A 17,751-nucleotide genomic window follows, 5' to 3' on the forward strand; every position below is an offset into this window, starting at 1 on the left:
CAGCTCCGAAAAAAAGAACCAAGAAAAAATAAATAAATAAATAAACATTGAACATGTTTCAGCAGACTTGAATGCTGACTGAGTTTACTCAGTAAACTTGTTCAACTTGAAGAACTCTGGTGACCTCAAGGTGTGCCCAGTGTCACCCAACTCCTGGGGCATGCAGAAGCCAGTGCCATTACCAGCCAGAACTTACAATTCAGACTTCAAGGCCCTCCCTGGCCAGCTCACTCCTGCTGAATCTTTGAGCTTGGGAAGCACTGCTAAAGTCTACACACTACTATGGTGACTTAAGTTATACGGGACGTGACAAAATAAGCTTTCTCCTTCCACCTTTTGGAGGAGGCTCAGAGGAAATGAAAGGCTAAAATATGACCATAACCTATCTTTGGGGTTTGCCCCCTCTGAAAGGTACAAATAACAGAATTCGTGAGCATATTAGACATTGATTTTATAACTAGCATATCAAAGCTTAAAAATCTATTTCATGACTAATTTAATACACTGAAAATATAGTATTAATTTCCTTAAATTAAAAAAAACTTTGAGAAATAATCTGTGACCAGTACTCTAAAAGATTCTTCAAATAAACATATTCTTTGTTCTTCTAAAATTTAGATTTGAGAACTATACAAAATATTTTAGAAACTGCAGTGTTATTTAATGGACTTTATGGCACAAATTATAACTGAGGTGGTCACTAAATTATATTTTTCTCTAAGTTATATATTCAAGTTTAGTACATAATAAAATCCTTACTTTATCTACTCACTGCATTAACAGTGTGTTCTTTGCCTTCGTGAGAACGTGAAGAGCAGCTGTGAGGAACCTTTGCGTGTACATGTGTGATTCTAAAGCAGTCTGATGTTCTCACATCAACAGCTGTTTGGTTCAGATGTTAACATAGGTGTGCCTCCCAGATTGTGTTCATGTTAAAACACACTCACACACACACAGCAAAATGGTAATCTTCAGACAAGTCTCTCAATAATAAATGACTGGCAGGAACCAAATTTTGCTCTAACTTGTCTTCAGTACATTTCAGAATGGGAATTATGAAAAACAAAACTGTGATCTGGGGAGGTCAAAGCTCTGACATAAAGTCATTGCCTTTTCCTACGGGTCTACATTTGTGGGTGTCCAGGGAGAATGAGAAGGAAACACAAAGATCTAAGCAGAGGCACAGATTACCTTTCTGCTAGCAGTGAGAAACAGAAGTGTGCCTGCTTACTGCCGTCTAGACTCCAGATCCTGGAGTCACTGTGGTAAGACGGTATTGGAACTCCTTGCCTTTGTTAGGATACAGTGTTCATAAATCTGGCCGGATTTCTAGAACCTCTCCGTGATAATTCTCACCCTCTGCCTGTTGCCCCTCAGTCTCTGTGGCTGACTACGGGGAGAACAGTACTGGATCGCAGGTGCCTGCTGCCAGCTTGGGTTGGTTTGTTTGCTTGAGATAACCCAGTAGTTCTCACGACACTACTAGGTAAGAGTAAGATGCATTAGAATTTGGTACAGTAAGCAGATCTTCAGAAGACGGTGGACCTTGAAAATTCATGGACCAGTAATTCTAAAGAATTATTCTAGAAAAAAAAATGTACTCCATCTTAAAATGTAAAACATGTCTGGTGATTTAAAGTTATTCTCCAATCCAATATGCTTATATTCTGTAAAAACAGTTGTAAAAATTTTAAAAATCAAGGCAACATAAACGTTAACTTTCAAAGCTAGAAACATTCAACTTCACCATAACTATAAAAACCACATGAAATAGTGCAATCTCAAAGCGAGTGCACTGAACGTGAGTTGGTCTTTACAACTTTATTTTACAAGAGAGAATGGCACTTTTAACTTCTGCTAACATTTCCCGATACATATAATTTAGACATTCATAATGACACATCCCATATCTTCAAGGTTAAAACACCAATAGTTCACATCCGGCATCCGTTTACAATTGAGGTGCTCACAGTTGGGAAGTGGAACCCTTGCAGGGAATTGATACCTGCTCACCTCTGCAGAGGCAGTCTGAGTTCGTTGTTGACAAGCCTCGCTAGCATCTCAGTATTATAGATCAGGTATTGAGGAGCCCTGGGATGGGTATAGTATAGTATGGACGGTGTTCTCCAGTAACATGGTGACTCTGGACGCTTCTGCTACAGAGAGCAATGCCTTCTCCTTGGTCGAGGAAAGTTAGACTGTAACCAATGTCTCCTGGATGTACTTCTGTCTGCATGAAAACGGCTCACGTTTATCTAGGCTTTGCCCTAAAGATTCGACCCATGGGTTTATACACTACCAATGAAGGCATTCTGCTTCTATTTCATCCAGAAACATCTGAGGCATGTTTTTATTCTATAGGCTGTTTTAAGTCACTCCTGGTCAGACTATGAGTGGGTTAACTGTAGGAAGCCATTCACTCAGACACTTGTCACCACAGCTAGCAGGTTACACAGTCCTTCCTCCATTTGTGCTATTTATCGTCCAGAGCCTCAGGCCACAGACGTGGGATTACATAAAGGGAGTTATGGAATGGGATGGCCCGCTCCTCTCCTTCCTGTAGTTGTGGTACTGATCAGGCTGTACAGGGAAGCACGAAGAAACCACTAGTGTTCCATACAGCGTAACGACTCAGTGATGATTCACGAACCAACCAAGGTGGCACTAAGTTTTATTAGTTCTGACTGTTTAATTCCAAGGGAGTAATAGCGCAAGCAAGGAAACACGGCAGGTGCCAGCCCACTGTCTACATCTTCTTCATCCTGGCCATGAGATCTTCCAAGCTTTCACCAGAATCTTCCACCGTTACTTCAGAAACAGAATCCTCTCTCTGTCAACAAAAGGGGAAGTACCATGAATGGAACCGTGCCACACTGCTTGTCCTCAGCAGTCTGCTCGGTTTACCATGCTCGGTTTGCTGAGAAACCGGATTTTCTGATATATTTCAAAGTATTTTTAGACATCAAATTCTCTATATTACCCACCAAAAGGTTGTTCAGGAGGCAGCAACTTCAATATTCCTGGCAGTCCTACTGAGTGTACTTTTTAATATAAAATCACACTCATTTATATTGGACCATGAAGTTAAGGGACACTGTAATGTTCACGCCGGGATAAGCATATCCCTCTAAACATGTCTTTGTAATGACATCACTCAAGCATCATTTCCTTTCGCTTTCTTAACATAAACAAGGACTGCCTACAGCCACCCTTCTGTGACAGACCAGAGCTTAGTGTCCCTGGCTAGCTGTGACTTACAAGCTGCTCATCAACCTTTCCCTCCTGCCCTGCTCATCCCTGAGAGCACTAGTCCACTCTCGACTTCTATAACATCGAACCTTGCAGAGTCTGAGATCATGTGATGTGCCGTCCATCTATTTTACTTAATTACTTGCAGTTCCATCTACCCTCTAACAAGTAACAAGTTGTCATTCTCTTCTGCTCAGCAGGAGTCCACTGTGTGTGCACATGCGCATGTGTGCACTTGTATCTTCTATTTATTGGTCAAAGGACATTTTGACCAATATATACTTTAGATATATACCTCACGCCCGGTGGGAGTACTGGATCACATATACAGTCGTTCTAATGTTCTGAGAAGCCTCTGTTGTCTTCCAGAATGGATGCACTAATTTACATTGCTGACAGCAATGCTACCGTCTAGGCTCACTTTCTGCACAGCTCTTCACCTCTTTCACTTAGAGTGAGATGTGCCTCACTGGCCTTCATCTGATACCCCTGATGACTACTAATGGTTAGCAGCTTTTCAATGCCTACTGCCTATCTGTCTTCTTGTCTGGTGATCTGAGCCCTGATCTGTAAGTCTTCACTTGACAGTCTCTATCTTCTTAGGTTTTCTGGTGTACATGCTTTCTCTCTCTCCCCTCCGTCCCCTTCCTTCGCTTCCCTCTCTCTCCCTCCTCTCTCTCTTTCTCTCCCCCTCACCCACCACCCCGCACCTCTCCCATGACCTCCCATGACCTCCCATGACCTCCCATGACCTCCACTTCCATGATATTGCATATCCAGGTTCATCTCAGACCTGCAAATCTGCTGCCTCAGCCTCCTGGGTGCTAGGATCACCATCACCCTTTCCTGAAGTAAACCTCAGTGGGTTTGTGGCTAAAACTATCACTATGTAAAAGTAATATTTTATTTTAACCAAAATCTATTGTACTGATACATCAGTGAATTTTTAAAAGTCTCCACTTTCTCAGTTTCAAATTTGCTGACACTGAATATCTGGTTAATACCTCACTGCCTACATGTAAATATCTAAAACAGGAAATGCCCCACTAGCCTACAACATAAGATAAAGCTGAAAGAAGAGAAAGACATTATTTCTCTTATCTGACATTTATATATGGGCAAATCAGATTTCACAAATACCTTCTTTGGGACTGTGTATGCCACTGTAATTCCTTCAGGTAAGGTGGGAACAGGACCTGACGAGTTCTTCAGTTCCTCTTCTGAAACCTCAGACACCAGCTCAATACCTGTAGGATTAAACGTGACTCTGAGCTCACTCTCAAGAAAACCACAAGAATTATTTATACTTTTGTGTAATAGTACATTCCCTCCCAGAAAACACTGTAAACATTGTTTAAAATTCTGTATGACCTTCGATTTCCTCCCAGGAAAGAGTAGATTCACAGTGTGAGTGTGATGGCTTCTTACCCCACTCGTTGTCCTCATGAACTACCTCTTCCTCCTCTTGGGGCGCAGTCTCCTGCGTGGGCTGCGCTGGTGCCCTCTTCTGTGGATGCAAAAAGTACCAACACAACGTTACTCCTTCTCAGCTCTCTGCAGCACTCCTCAAGCACTCACACAGGCATCTGATCTTACCAAAAGCAAGAATGGATGTTTGTTTTCCCAGTATGCTAAATTAACTAAAACTATAAAAATCCAGAATCCATTTATATTATATTCCGAATCTGTCTCTTGTGAGAGTCACTGTCCTAGGTGATGGCATCCTCAAATTTTCTGACTGTGTGTACCTTGTATTCTTCTTGTTGCTTCCTACAGTTTTTGTCATCACACTGAGGGTTTGGCTTCATGAACATGGTAGGGAAGAAGTCCTGCATGGCATTGTATCCGAGGTAAAAACTGACAGTCCCAAATTTTAACAGAAACCTGAAAAAGAAAATCAAATTAGCCAGGGATGGTGGTGCACACCTTTAGTCCTAGCATTTGGGAGGCAGAGGCAGTTGGATTTCTGTGAGTTCTAGGTCAGCCAGGATATACAATGAGACCTCATCTCAAAACACAAAAGGAAAGAGAAAATCAAAGTAGGCTTAAATAAACAAAGTACTAGAAGTAAGTAAATTATAAAATAGGTAATGAATTTTCTAAAAACTTAGAAAACAGTGACTTTCTCCACCTTACTTAGAGACCTTGGCTCACAGTAGATGCGTGGATATTTGTTAAATAAGTGAAGGAAAGGACAGCTCACCCCCTTCCATCACTGAGCCTGATAAAGATGAGCTGCTGGCAAGTACAGCATGCTCACCTCAGGAGAAGCGCACTGGTCTTGGAGGACTGCCAGGTGAGGGAGGTGTTTCTAAAGCCTGAGCTTCTGAGTGGGCCTGGGGAGACGGCTCAATGAATGGAGCCCTTGCTGTGCAAGTGTGAGAACCTGAGTTTGGATCCCCAGTGCCCACATAAAAGGCACAGCATCATGAGCTGTAATCCCATGTCTGAGAGGGAGAAGGGAATGGAGACAGCCAAAACAGTGAGTTCCTACATCACTAAGAGGCCTTGTCTCAAAAAACAATGTGGTACACACCTTAGATGCAAGGCATAGAGAAATCAAATTGAAAGTGAGCTAGAAGCCTCTTCCCCCTGGCTAGCTTTTATAGTGCCAGAAGGTGCTATGCAGGCCGCTGGGGGAGAAAAGGCATCAATGGGCTTATCCAGTTGTAAACCCTATAACCGATATCAGCCTGCCAGGCAAGATGTGCCCACAGGTGGAGTAATGGCACCAATACTGGCGGAGGTGTGAGGTCGGAACCAACCTCCTCTGACTGGATTTGAGGCCTGCTCTACAAAAGAGAATTCAAACCTGGTACTGTAAAAGCAATCAGAAACCCATGGCTGAAGTCTTAGGCCCTGAGGGCGAATCACCACTGCTGTTTGTGTTTGTGGAACCTATCACAGCACCAGACTGTATGCTAAATCTCTAGACGTATACCCATGACAGACAGATGCTACCCTAGTCTTAGAGAGAAGCCTCTCTTTGCAATGATCAGCACTGAATACACAGACACATGGCTGCTTGAGGAGAAGTGATAAGAGATGGCTGAGTGCTCAGGCCTAAACAGGAAGGACATCTATACCCATCCATCCTGCAGCAGAGGAGGTGGAAAGGACTCAAGAGCCACAGACAGCAGAAGGGCTACAAACACTGCCTACCTGGCACGGAACCACCCTGCGCAGACAGCCACAAAATTTAGTGAGTCTTGAAACAGTAATAGTCATAAATGTGGGAAGATTTGTCAGGAGTGTCAGGAGTAAAAGGGGTGGGAAGGAGAGTACGAGAGGTGGAGAAGAGGTTACAGAAATCATAATGTACTTCACACATGCATCAAACTGTCAAAAGTAAAGAAACGGACAAAGACACACAATGTTGCCCTCCGGCCTTCACATATGGATGCACAGAAAAGCATACCTTAGACATATGTGCACACATGCATACCCCCAGACAAAAATATGGCATGTGATACTAAATTTAATTAAAAAAACAATATAACCTACTATAACTATATACCTTTAAATGCAGTAAACCAGAACTATACTAAGTCACTGATGTAAACAGTATCAGGTGAAATCAAACATTTCCAACACATAAGAGTCCACTGTGACCCTGCCCTTGTCAAATGGCATTCTCTTTAAGAGCTTGTCTTGGCTATTCCTTCAACAACTTTACACAAGCCGGATCATCGGGGAAGTCAAAATGCCTCCATCGCACTGGTCTGCAGGCAAATGGGCAGGAAGTCCTAGGACAGACCCAGGACAGACCCGGGATAGCCAAAGGCTATTCTGCAAAGGTGACCAATAAAAGGCAGGCAGTATCCCCACACAAGGCGGAGGTGAAGACTGACAACGGAGGCTATCGACCAACTTCTTCACGTGCAGCATAAGCATATGCCTGGATACACACACAAGCAAGAGTGCATGCACACACCCACACACATACATTATGTACACATAAAGATTAAAAAATCAAACTCCTAGAAAAAAATCTGAAAATACATATTCTAAATATATAACAAGGGGGCTGAAGATATGGCTTCATGGTTAAGTACACTGGCTGCTTTCCAGAGGACCCAGGTTCAGTTCTCAGCACCAACATGGCAGCTCACAACTGTCTGTAACTCCACTTGCAGGAGATCCAACACCCTCGAGCCAACACACATACAGGTAAAACACTAACGCACATTAAATAAACAAATAGATCTTTAAATATATAACAAGGGATAAAAAAAAAACCCAGCAGATGATAGTACAATGATCATTCACAGAAAAAAACGTGAGTGCCCAGCCCGTTTTTCTAAGCAAATGAGTGGAAACGGAAGTAGCCATTCTTCTGAGGGTCAAAGCGCTAAGAGTTTGAAGACACTAATGTTTCTACAGCATGTGTGAGCCAAGTCCCTGGAGTCTTTGATGGACGATACAATCTCTTTCCGAGATAACCAGGTAATATGTTAAGTAAACTGCAGAAACCCACACTATAGACAAACTGGGCCTTCGAGGACATATGTAGGATGCTGTCTGCAGCACTGTGATAACATAAACGTTTGGAGATGTAAGTTAATGGAGGAACCCTGAAGGCAATGCGTAGCCTCTTTGTACAACATCGGAAAATGTTCAGTTCCTACTGATGCTTAGACAGCACAGGTCTTGTACTACGCAGCCCTAGACTGCTCCTTCAGAGTTGTGCTATGCATGTTATGACCCCTCCCAGGCCACACTTCTGACGCCGGACACTTATTTACCTCATTGCATTGATTATACTGGAGATGTAGACATAACTCAGCTGCTAAGCCTCAAGTGGGACAAAAATTAGCCAGAGTTAGGGAATTCTGAAGAAGTATTCTCTTAAAGAGTGAATTGTTCATTAACTGACACAAACAATAGCTATGCAAAACCCATTTTTCTCACTTTTAGCTGCAGTTAAAACGAGCATTGAGGGATCTGATCTTGAATAATAGCAATGTCTCTCTGGTTAGATCACATTTGAATGATGCTTAGTAAGAGCATCACGATAGTAGGAGCAAGTGTATTTGTGCCTTGGTCCCCACCCACTGTCTGTCTGTACAGCTTTAACTCAGTTGCTAAATATGTCACAGTAACGTGTCACCCATGAATATGTCACAGTAACGTGTCACCCATTTCAAAATCAGCAAAAGAGCACATGTGCTACAGTGGCCGAGCCGGGGGTTATCTGGTCCAGAGTCTCTGAAGTGCATTACGACTGCAGCATGTTGAAAATATCCAGTGGTGCATTCTCCTAGTACAGCCTCTGCTCCAGTGATACAGGGCGGGGTATATAGAGCACTGCAGTATTGACAAGAGTTATTCCAAATGCAGAAAGTAACCGATATTTAAACAAACATATATACACATACTCACATAGATACATGTGCATACGTATGTACATACACACACACACACACACACACACACACACACACACACACACACACTCACACACTGCTAATAAAGGTCCACATATGTATACTATACTTAAAAGCAAATTTACGTTTAAGAGAGCTACTTAGTTGGCAATACCAATTCTTGAAGTACTGTATGAATTACATTTTTATCCAAGGTGTACAAAACAATTCAGAAAAATCAGCCCTCACTTACTTTAATACATTTTGTACCAAGATCCCTGCAACCACTCCCATGGTGGTGGGGAGGCTGGCCGCGCAGACGCCTTCTCGTTTCAGGGTTTTTTCATCAATGTTTGAAGCAACTACAAGTGGTGGTGCGCACTACAGAAGAAGACACCGGTTTCAAACGAGATAGAGAGAGAATGAAATGCTTTACCCTCCCCTCCTTTACTCCTTTGAGTTGCAGACACCATTACAAGAGGTCACTGACAGCTAACAGTGACAGGGTGCCAGGACAAGGCCTACCGCAAAGCAAGCCGACTCTCCAGGGACCATAAGCTGGATGTGCCCGGAAACTGCGTTTTCACTGACCCCAGATTCCATCCATGTCTGACCAAGTTCATTACAAGCCTTAACAGGAAAAGGCAAACAAAACAGCACAAATTACTGCCAACCCCCTTGGTGGACATGGATATGGTGGCGTATACATGCACACAGACACACAAACACAAACTATATGAATGCAAGGAAAACCCAATGGTGACTAGAATACTTATCATACAATATTCGCCAACTTTAAAACCCACACAGCAGAACATATCACAAATGAGGTCAGAGCTCTTACCACACATTTTAAGCTCAGGATAACTATGAAGACAGGCTTTAAGCTTAACACTCTATTTACATAGAACACTGGGTTAACCCAGGCTGCAGCGCCTCACATAACACTCACTGTATTTATTGCCATTCGAGCTTCAAAGTTGTCCACACAGCTAAGAACTAGGTCAACAGGTTGTCCTTCTTCTAATCCCCCATTACTACAGAAGGAAAATAAGTTGTATTTGAAAAAAAGGAGGATACAAAATACATTTATTTGTTCTGCCCTATGGCCTGACAGCTGACACCTGTGGTCTTAACACCTGAGTGGCTGAGGCAGGAGGACCGTCACTGGCTCCATGCCAACCCTTTGACACATGAAATCCTGTCTCAAAAAGCAACCAAATGCAAACCCATATTAAATCCCGACTTATTTCTTGAAGCAAGGTCTGACACTTGTAGTCCTACTGTTTCGGCCTCCCAAGTGTTGGCGTCAAAGGCATTCACTACCACACCCAGTGGGACGCAACATACATTGTAATTTTACTTGTGTAGTCAATTTTCAATTATAGCATCATGTTTAATGTTATATATACAGCAGTTAAGCCACTTTCTGAATAGAGAACTACTCTAATAAACATTACATAAAAATTACTTCTCCTAAAAGCTGGAAAAGTGTCAATAGACTTCCTAGCGCTTGTTTAACTGAGCTGTTTAACAAGACATGACATAAAATATTCATACATTTTACCTTATTCTATTCATGAAATGTTCGAAGTGTTCCACGGTGGTGATATTATAGTTGTGAACTTCAAACAGAACATCAGGGTTAATGCTCCTGAGAGGGAAAAGCAGCCGTCACAAGTGCTCCTTGTAGGAACAGGACAGAAAGCATTAGAGAGGGCTGAGTGCGCGAGCGGGGCAGTGGGTGTGAGGACGACAAAGTCCTGTCTACGGCTTGTGTTGCACTTGAGCGTGAAGACACACAGATCACCTGTGTCCATCCCTCAGCCTGCAGGCTGCAACCGCTGCACTGTAGCCATGCATGCAGCCCGACATACCACTGATGTCTGTGTCTTTCTGCAAGGCCAATGTAGGACGCTAATATAGACGTCATAAAGACCACAAGAATGCCTCCATCCTAACCCACTAACCCAGAGTGATCATGTGCTGGGAACAAAACCTTCACCGCTACTGGAAGGTCCAGGTCAGCCCAGCAGTCTCTTTAGTCTTATTCAGTTTAGTTCAAGAATGTTTGAGGCCCCACAGTTTGGGGCTGGCACATCATAGTCCATGAGCCAAATGTTACAGGCCCACTCCCTGTTTCAGTACAGTCTTAAGGTAAGAACTGCCCGGTTTGGGTTCCGCTATGAATCTCTGGTTGGTGCAGTCTTCTCACACAGTCCAGGCTGACCTCAACTTTGGGCCATTCCTCACAAGTGCCTCAAGCTCCTGTATGTTGGAATTTGTAACATGTCCCACCACAGGTATTTCAGAACTATTCTTTAATAGTTCAGGGTAATTTTTTTCAGGGCATTTTGCGAGGTAAAAACTAGAATTTAGATTTCAGAGTCTAACACTTAAGTTGGATGGGAACAAAGGCATGTCCAATCACTTGGTGTTGTCCGTGACTAGACTCACACTGTGGCCACAGGTAAGCCGTGGCAGCGAAGACGAAACTATGCACACCCTAGCCCTATACAAAGTCTGCTAACCCTGGTCTAAGAAGTAAGAGAATTCTTTGTATAAGTGAAACATGCATTTCATGGAGAGAAGCCAAGTCTGTTTACACTCAGCTTAGCTCACAACAGGTCACAAAACAAGATCCCACTCCATGCACACACACACACACACACACACACACACACACACACACACACCCCGCTACCCAAGTCACCTCAGGGTGTGCTCTGCTGCTTGGACCTTACTCATCCCTGCTTGATACGGCTGGAAGAAAAGTCGATTCATGTTGGCCAGCTCCACCTTGTCATAGTCAAAGAGTAGCAACTAAAATAAAAACAGTGGTGTTTCGATGAAAAACGACATTAAACAAGGCTCACTGTTTGTGGCGTGAGAACATTAGTTACTTCTAAGGCTTAGTGATTTACTAAATGCCCTGTGAGATAAACACATAGCTCCTTTTATCCTCGGCTTCCTGACAAGGAAGCTTGGAGCTTGTACTGAGGACACACAGCTAATGCAGGAGGCAGTGCAGTGGCCCTCCCTAAGCCAGGGCCATGCTGCTTCCACAGATGGCTCAATGAGAAGGAACGGCTGTTCCATTTCACTCTCACACTGAATTTTAGGAGGGTGACAAGATCCTACTGCCTCCTCTTTAACTTGACTTCCTTTGTATGACGCACCACATACTCAAGCCAAGGCGAAAATTCAACCAGTTAGTTCCTGTTCCTGCTCTATTCTTAGGTCCACTTCAGTATTTACCACACATACATATCACTTAAAATGAGCAGAATTTCATATTTCTTATCAGTAAGAACAGGTTAGAATCTATAAAAATGAGATCTTATTCTTTCCCTTTTCCTTTTTGTGCAGTGCTAGGGTTTGAACCTGGGACCTAATACATGCTAGGCAACTGTTCTACCACAAAGCAAAATCCCCAGACCTCCTTTTACTCTTCTCAATAGAGAAACTTAAAAAACAACAACAACAACAAAAAAAAAAAAAAAAAGAAAAGAAAAAAAAACCTGCCTATAACAACACCCGGAGAACCTTCAATAGCTTATAGCTTATTAAGCAAAGATACCACTTAGGCCCTTTATAACTCCCAAGTCCCTAAACCATGGCTCATTCAGTAATATTTGCTAGGTGAGAGAAAGCTTTTAAATGAGTACAAAGAAGTAGAGGTTGTTACTCTGCCCCTACTTGGTTTAGGTCACAGAGAAAATTGACATCAACTCTCCAGCCTGCAGCACATCTGGAAAGCAAAGTGGCGGAGGAACACTTGGTGATCCAGGAAGCTGCAGACACCTGCAGGGACAGAACTGGGCTCTGGGTCTCCAAAGCACTATTTCCCCACTACCCTTCATCAATTAGCTTCTTGTCTATGTTTTATTGCTAGAAGCAAGAGTTCCTGAAACTCGTCCATTCAGTCTTAGTTTACAGAGCTGGGCATCCAGTGAGATCACTGGAAGAGTTTCTGAAAATGCAGTGTCTGCAGCTCACCGACAGCATCCCTATTTACTCATGAGTACAACGGCCATGAGAGCCATCAAAGTCGTCCCAGGATTCTAATTATAGCAGGCCTTGGGAGCCACTGCGGTGGCCTCATCTAGCAGCACCTGAAGCATCCTTGAATTGGTGGTGGGGTAGGAAGCACGGCACCAATATTAATATGCAGTCTATTAAGAGTCAGATTCTGACTGAGTTCTATGTATAGCTGCACTGTGACAAAGTGCAATATGTGTGATAAAGACAATGAACTAAGCTCATGGCCTCTGCCCATAATAAAGGATATCTGATTTTGGAAGCTTCCTTCCTAGTAAGCACCCAGGCAAGGTTCCAGTCATTCATTCTCAGGGTTTAGTCTCTGTACTGTCAGATTACCTGGAAACCAGTTATGACAATTTTCTGGTTTACCTGACACCTAAGGATTAAAACCACATAGCTGAGGTCTAGCAGTCTGCTTTAATATGGCCTCATACTCATTTTTAACAACTGATCTCAGCATCTCCGATATCCTGTTAATCAACCGAGTACTCAAGTCATCCACAAGCAATATTTTGGCCTGATTCTGTAAACCACTTCAGAGATATTAAAATCATAATAAACATTGCAGCATTTTGTTGGCATCATCTTTATATTGATAAGTGAGGGCCAATTTTGCAGCCACTATCTTTTAATATTAACCTATTGACAAACGGATATTGGAGAATATGTTTTTTATATATATTGTATAAGTTATATATATATATCAAATGAAATATATTGTATAATTATATAATTAAGTGTATTATAATATAAAACATGAAATATAATTACTCATTTAAATACATTATAAGAAAATAACAAGAGGGCAGATAATTGTGGAAAACTTATCTATTCAATCACTAAGCAACATCAATAGTCCTTGGCTTTATAAATTAAGATTGACAGATTAAATTCTGACAGAAGGTTACTTCTTTTCTACAATTCACATCTGTTTTAAAAAGAAAATAAAGGAGCTAAATAAAAAATCGGAAACAACTCCCAGTTCAAACTCAATGCCTTCACTCTGTGTGTGTTCCATTGAGTGCTTGATAAGATTTCTCAAGATCTGAGTGTTTCATTTGCATACTTTACCCACTTAGATACATTGTCTTTTATATCAAAGTCAGACAAAATTTCATTTTTAAAAAACTGTTGAGGGGAGAGACTGAGAAGAGTAGAGGAAGAGGAGACTGATTGAGATGTATACGAATAATAAAAATAATAATAATTAAATCTGTAAAGACATGTGGCAGAAACTTAAATTCCTCCAGGGTCAATCAAAAGTATATGCTCCAGACTCTATCCTGTTCCCAAAAGTTGTACTGCGCTCACAGCTGTGTCATTTTGAGTTAGCCAACTGTGTAGAGTGAGGCTGAACTCTGACCACCCACAGTGGGGCACAGGAGCCCTTACATCAGGAACTAAGCCCAGTGGAATCCCCATTGAGAGAGCTTGCCTGCTTGATTTGGCATGGCTATGCACCCTCCTGCAGAAGTAAACTTCTGCCTTGCTAAAGTGCCACAGATCGTGTGGGGTTTTGGGAGTGACCCCAGAATCATTTCTAACAGGTTCTGTATCTAAAATAATTCCAAATTACTTACTCAATACACTGCCCTAAACCAACGTTTCTGGACCCCAATTAAGTACCCTTTGTTCAATTAGCAATATAATAGGAGATATGACTCGGCCTCTTGAGAGGAGCAATTTAACTAATATAACAGAAATCATAAACCACTGATTAAGCAGTAGAGTGCTAAGCTGTACCTGATTTGCTCCAGGAGTGAACAGTTTCCTACTGGACAGGCAAAGAGAAATCTTTTTACCTTACCAATGCCACATCTTGTCAGCATTTCAGCAGTCACACTACCAACTCCACCAACACCTACTATTGCTACAGCATAGGTACGGATTTTCTGTGAAACACAAAACAGTTCATGTTAATACTCTCTGTTTAATTTGACACCAGAAATTATCCTCATTTCCCGAAATCAAGTTCATCATACCTCATAGTCACTGACAACTCCCATCCGTTTCAATGCCATCAGACGGCTTAAAGGAAAAACAAAACAAATTTAGAGCTCTTGCAGTCTTTTCATTTATTTTTATTTTCATGTGAATGGGTGAGTTGCCTGTACACGCGGTGCTGCGGGCATATGCAGTGGCTACAGAGGCCAGAGGAGGGTGGCAGATCACCTGGGACTAGAGTTCTGCCTGGTGAGCTGCTGTGTGGGTGCTGGGGATCAAACCTGCGTCCTGTGAAGAGCAGCCTGCACTTTCCAGCCCCAGGCTTGCAATCTTTTAGTTAACACTGATGTTTATAGTCAGGCACCATCAAAGGAAACAATCACCAAAACTCAATCATTACTACTTCAAAAGAGGAGGAATCTAGCGGGACGTGGTGGCATGCATCTGTAATCCTAGCGGGACATGTTGGCATTAATCCTATAATCCTAGTCTATAATCCTAGCACTGGAAAGCCTGAGGCTGGAAGATTAGAAATTCATGGTCAACCTGGGAAACACAGCAAATTTGATGACCAACTAAGCTTAAAAGCTAACTTTTACTAGATATGAGTAAATCACTGGGATTGAGACCAGGAACTCTCCTGTGTTGCCTGTGAAACAGTATTTTTCTTCTAAAATAACTTCTTTATCTTAATGTGTAGCCAAGATCTACACCTAATGGTTTAAATGTTAAGTAATGTCATTACTTTCCCTTGCTTTTTTAGTAGATAAAGACAATGAACTAAGCTCATGGCCTCTGCCCATAATAAAGGATATCTGCTTTTGGAAGCATCTGTTGTTTGCCAAGGAGTCAAAGAGGCACTTCGTATCTGCACTATTAGTGTGTGTGTGTGTGTGTGTGTGTGTGTGTGTGTGTGTGTGTCTGGCACATTTGTTCACACTGTGGTAAACACCTATATAACATATTAAAGTTTTCATGTGTTCGATCTGTATGCTATGTATGTGAATCTGTGGTTGTTAGGAAAGTCAGCAGGCCTCTGGTTGATCCCATCTCTCCACTTTAACCCCGTGTGACCCTATCTAGGGCTGCACACACACTATTACAGTATTTTCACTTCTTGCTTCTCACTCTTAAATGTCCACCACAGATGCATAAACATTTCTTGTGTTAGGAGCCGTAGTCCCATTGGTTAGATCATAACTATTCACTGCTGGGTGGGTATTTATAACTTCCCTTTCTTCCATAACCTCGATTCTTCAAGGCAGCAACTGTGTCTTCCCTGCTTCATCTCCTACGTGCTTGCATTTACTCACCCTAACTCAGGAAGTTCTCAGAAACTTCTACGTACATTCACATGCAGGAGTTACCAACGTCACCACCCAAGAGTGTCTCTAGGCCCACAGCACACATAGTCCTCTTTCTGGAACTTTACCTAGGTTAAAAACTACCCAGTTTTTAGTCTTGCTGCTTATAGCCTTAGTGACTTACTGGGGAGGAACCTAATGCCACAGATTCTATTATATACTACAATCCCTCTAAAATAGCTCTCTTCACTTTTCTCACTGGTGGGATAAGAGAGAAACAGCAGCAGCAATGCCCTAGAGATGCAGTGAGAAAAAAAACACATGGAATGGAAGGTCTAAAAGCATGCTACTGACTGCAGTCGTCTACGAGGCTTGCCGTGTCCAACTACTGTTCTAAGAACTGCACATAAACTGCTTCAGGCTTCAAAACTACAGCAGAAACAGGCATTCCTGCGGCCCCACCTACAGAGAGTAATCTGTACCAGAAACTCAGCAGCTGTTAGAACCAATTAGAAGTTACTGACTACTTAGTAAGCTGAGAAATGAATCCACTCAGTCTTGATGTAAATACCTTCCCCATAGCCACTGCTCTGTCTTCTCCTTCATAAACTAATAAGTCCATTTAGGGAGAGCAAAGGGTCAGCAGCCCTGGCAAAGTTCGATATTCAGGGATGTTCGTGAGCATCCTAGTAACTAACTCTTCCTCGTCCTGCTCCATCTACATTACACTAAGAGGCATTTAGGAAGCTGTGGTCTATCCTTGGAGGCTTTACATGAGATGTTAGGTTCTGACAGAGCTTTCTGTCAGTCAGTCTATGCAGAGCGAGGTAGACGAATAAGATAATGGTGACAGGAAACTGGGTACAGGACAGCAGGCAGAAGAGTTGCACCATATGGATGGCTGGCTTGGACTTTTTTTTTTTTTAATAGTCTTCCCCGTGGGAAAAGGTAGTCTCACTACACAGCCCAAGGTGTCCTAGAACTCCTGTAGCCCAGGCTGGCCTGCAACTCACGACAATTCCGCCTAGCTCACCCTCCCGAATGCTAGGAAGAATCGTGAGTCAACTCGCTTGGGGAAGACTATCTTCTGACTAGCATAAGACGTGGCCTTGCCCATCTGGGAACAGGACCTCCACAGCAAGAATGGAGCGGCAGGAGGCCGGCTGAATCCTTCAACCAGAGCGTGGCCCTGCCCGTCCCGCCATGGATCACCTGTAGGGATTGGAATCCACCACCTCGTCGCTCATCTTCTGGATGCGGGTCCGGCCGCAGTGGCCGTCCCCCGCAATCCGCCGGCTTCTCTCCCGGGCGAGTTCCTGCTCCAGCTCCTCAACCCGCTGCAGCAGCCGCTCCACCGACTCGGCCATGGCTGGGCTCCCGGTGGCCCCCGATCCCAGGCCGGACCGCCGCCGTCGCCGCCGCCCCACGCTGCTCTGCTGGGCTCACGAAGTTCAGGAGGACTAGACACAGCCTTCCTGATCCCTACACCGGGGAAGCGACTCCAATGGTCCCAGTAAGACACGTCTCCGGCATGCCCACCGGACTTCCGCACGCCACTTCCGGTGCGCCGCCGCCATCGCTCCCCTTGGTACAAACACTCCTGAAAACAGTTGGCCTCTCTAGAACAAGAACCAGGTCGCAGCAGGGTCAGCGTCATACGTGTCCAGATCAGGTCGACGGCAATTCGGCCTTTCTAATCTAGGAGGCCATGAGAAACACAGGGGTCTTTTAGTCCAGGGCTCAAGGTTCTGACGGACTCTCTTCTTGGACGGACCGCACAGTTCTTCCGCTGGCGCGTCATTCTAGGGTGACAGATGTTTGTGTCTTCACTCGCTAGAGTCACG

The 17,751-nt window shown here is 43.3% G+C and overlaps 1 protein-coding gene across 5 annotated transcripts; it reads right to left on the bottom strand.

The window, feature by feature from the left end:
• Positions 1–1,802: 1,802 nt before the first annotated feature.
• Uba5 (ubiquitin-like modifier activating enzyme 5) lies at positions 1,803–17,468 on the bottom strand. Of its 5 annotated transcripts, none has more exons than NM_001009669.2 (12): positions 17,120–17,468; positions 14,642–14,687; positions 14,462–14,551; positions 11,329–11,438; positions 10,183–10,269; positions 9,568–9,652; positions 9,141–9,245; positions 8,869–8,996; positions 4,998–5,133; positions 4,678–4,756; positions 4,390–4,496; positions 1,803–2,830 (listed from the first exon to the last, which is right to left on the bottom strand). In NM_001009669.2, the coding sequence occupies exons 1-12, from the start codon at positions 17,272–17,274 to the stop codon at positions 2,747–2,749; spliced, it is 1,212 nt and encodes a 403-aa protein (NP_001009669.1). In that variant the 5' UTR covers positions 17,275–17,468; the 3' UTR covers positions 1,803–2,746. The 5 variants fall into 5 exon arrangements, with proteins under 5 accessions (NP_001009669.1, XP_087417482.1, XP_087417479.1 ...); XM_087561356.1 differs by having other exon boundaries at positions 2,655–2,830; positions 10,183–10,301; positions 17,120–17,459; XM_087561353.1 differs by having other exon boundaries at positions 2,655–2,830; positions 14,403–14,551; positions 17,120–17,459.
• Between the last annotated feature and the right edge of the window lie 283 nt (positions 17,469–17,751).

Source organism: Rattus norvegicus, chromosome 8, assembly GCF_021556685.1.
Source record: "Rattus norvegicus strain SHRSP/BbbUtx chromosome 8, alternate assembly SHRSP_T2T, whole genome shotgun sequence".
Lineage (NCBI taxonomy): Eukaryota > Metazoa > Chordata > Mammalia > Rodentia > Muridae > Rattus > Rattus norvegicus.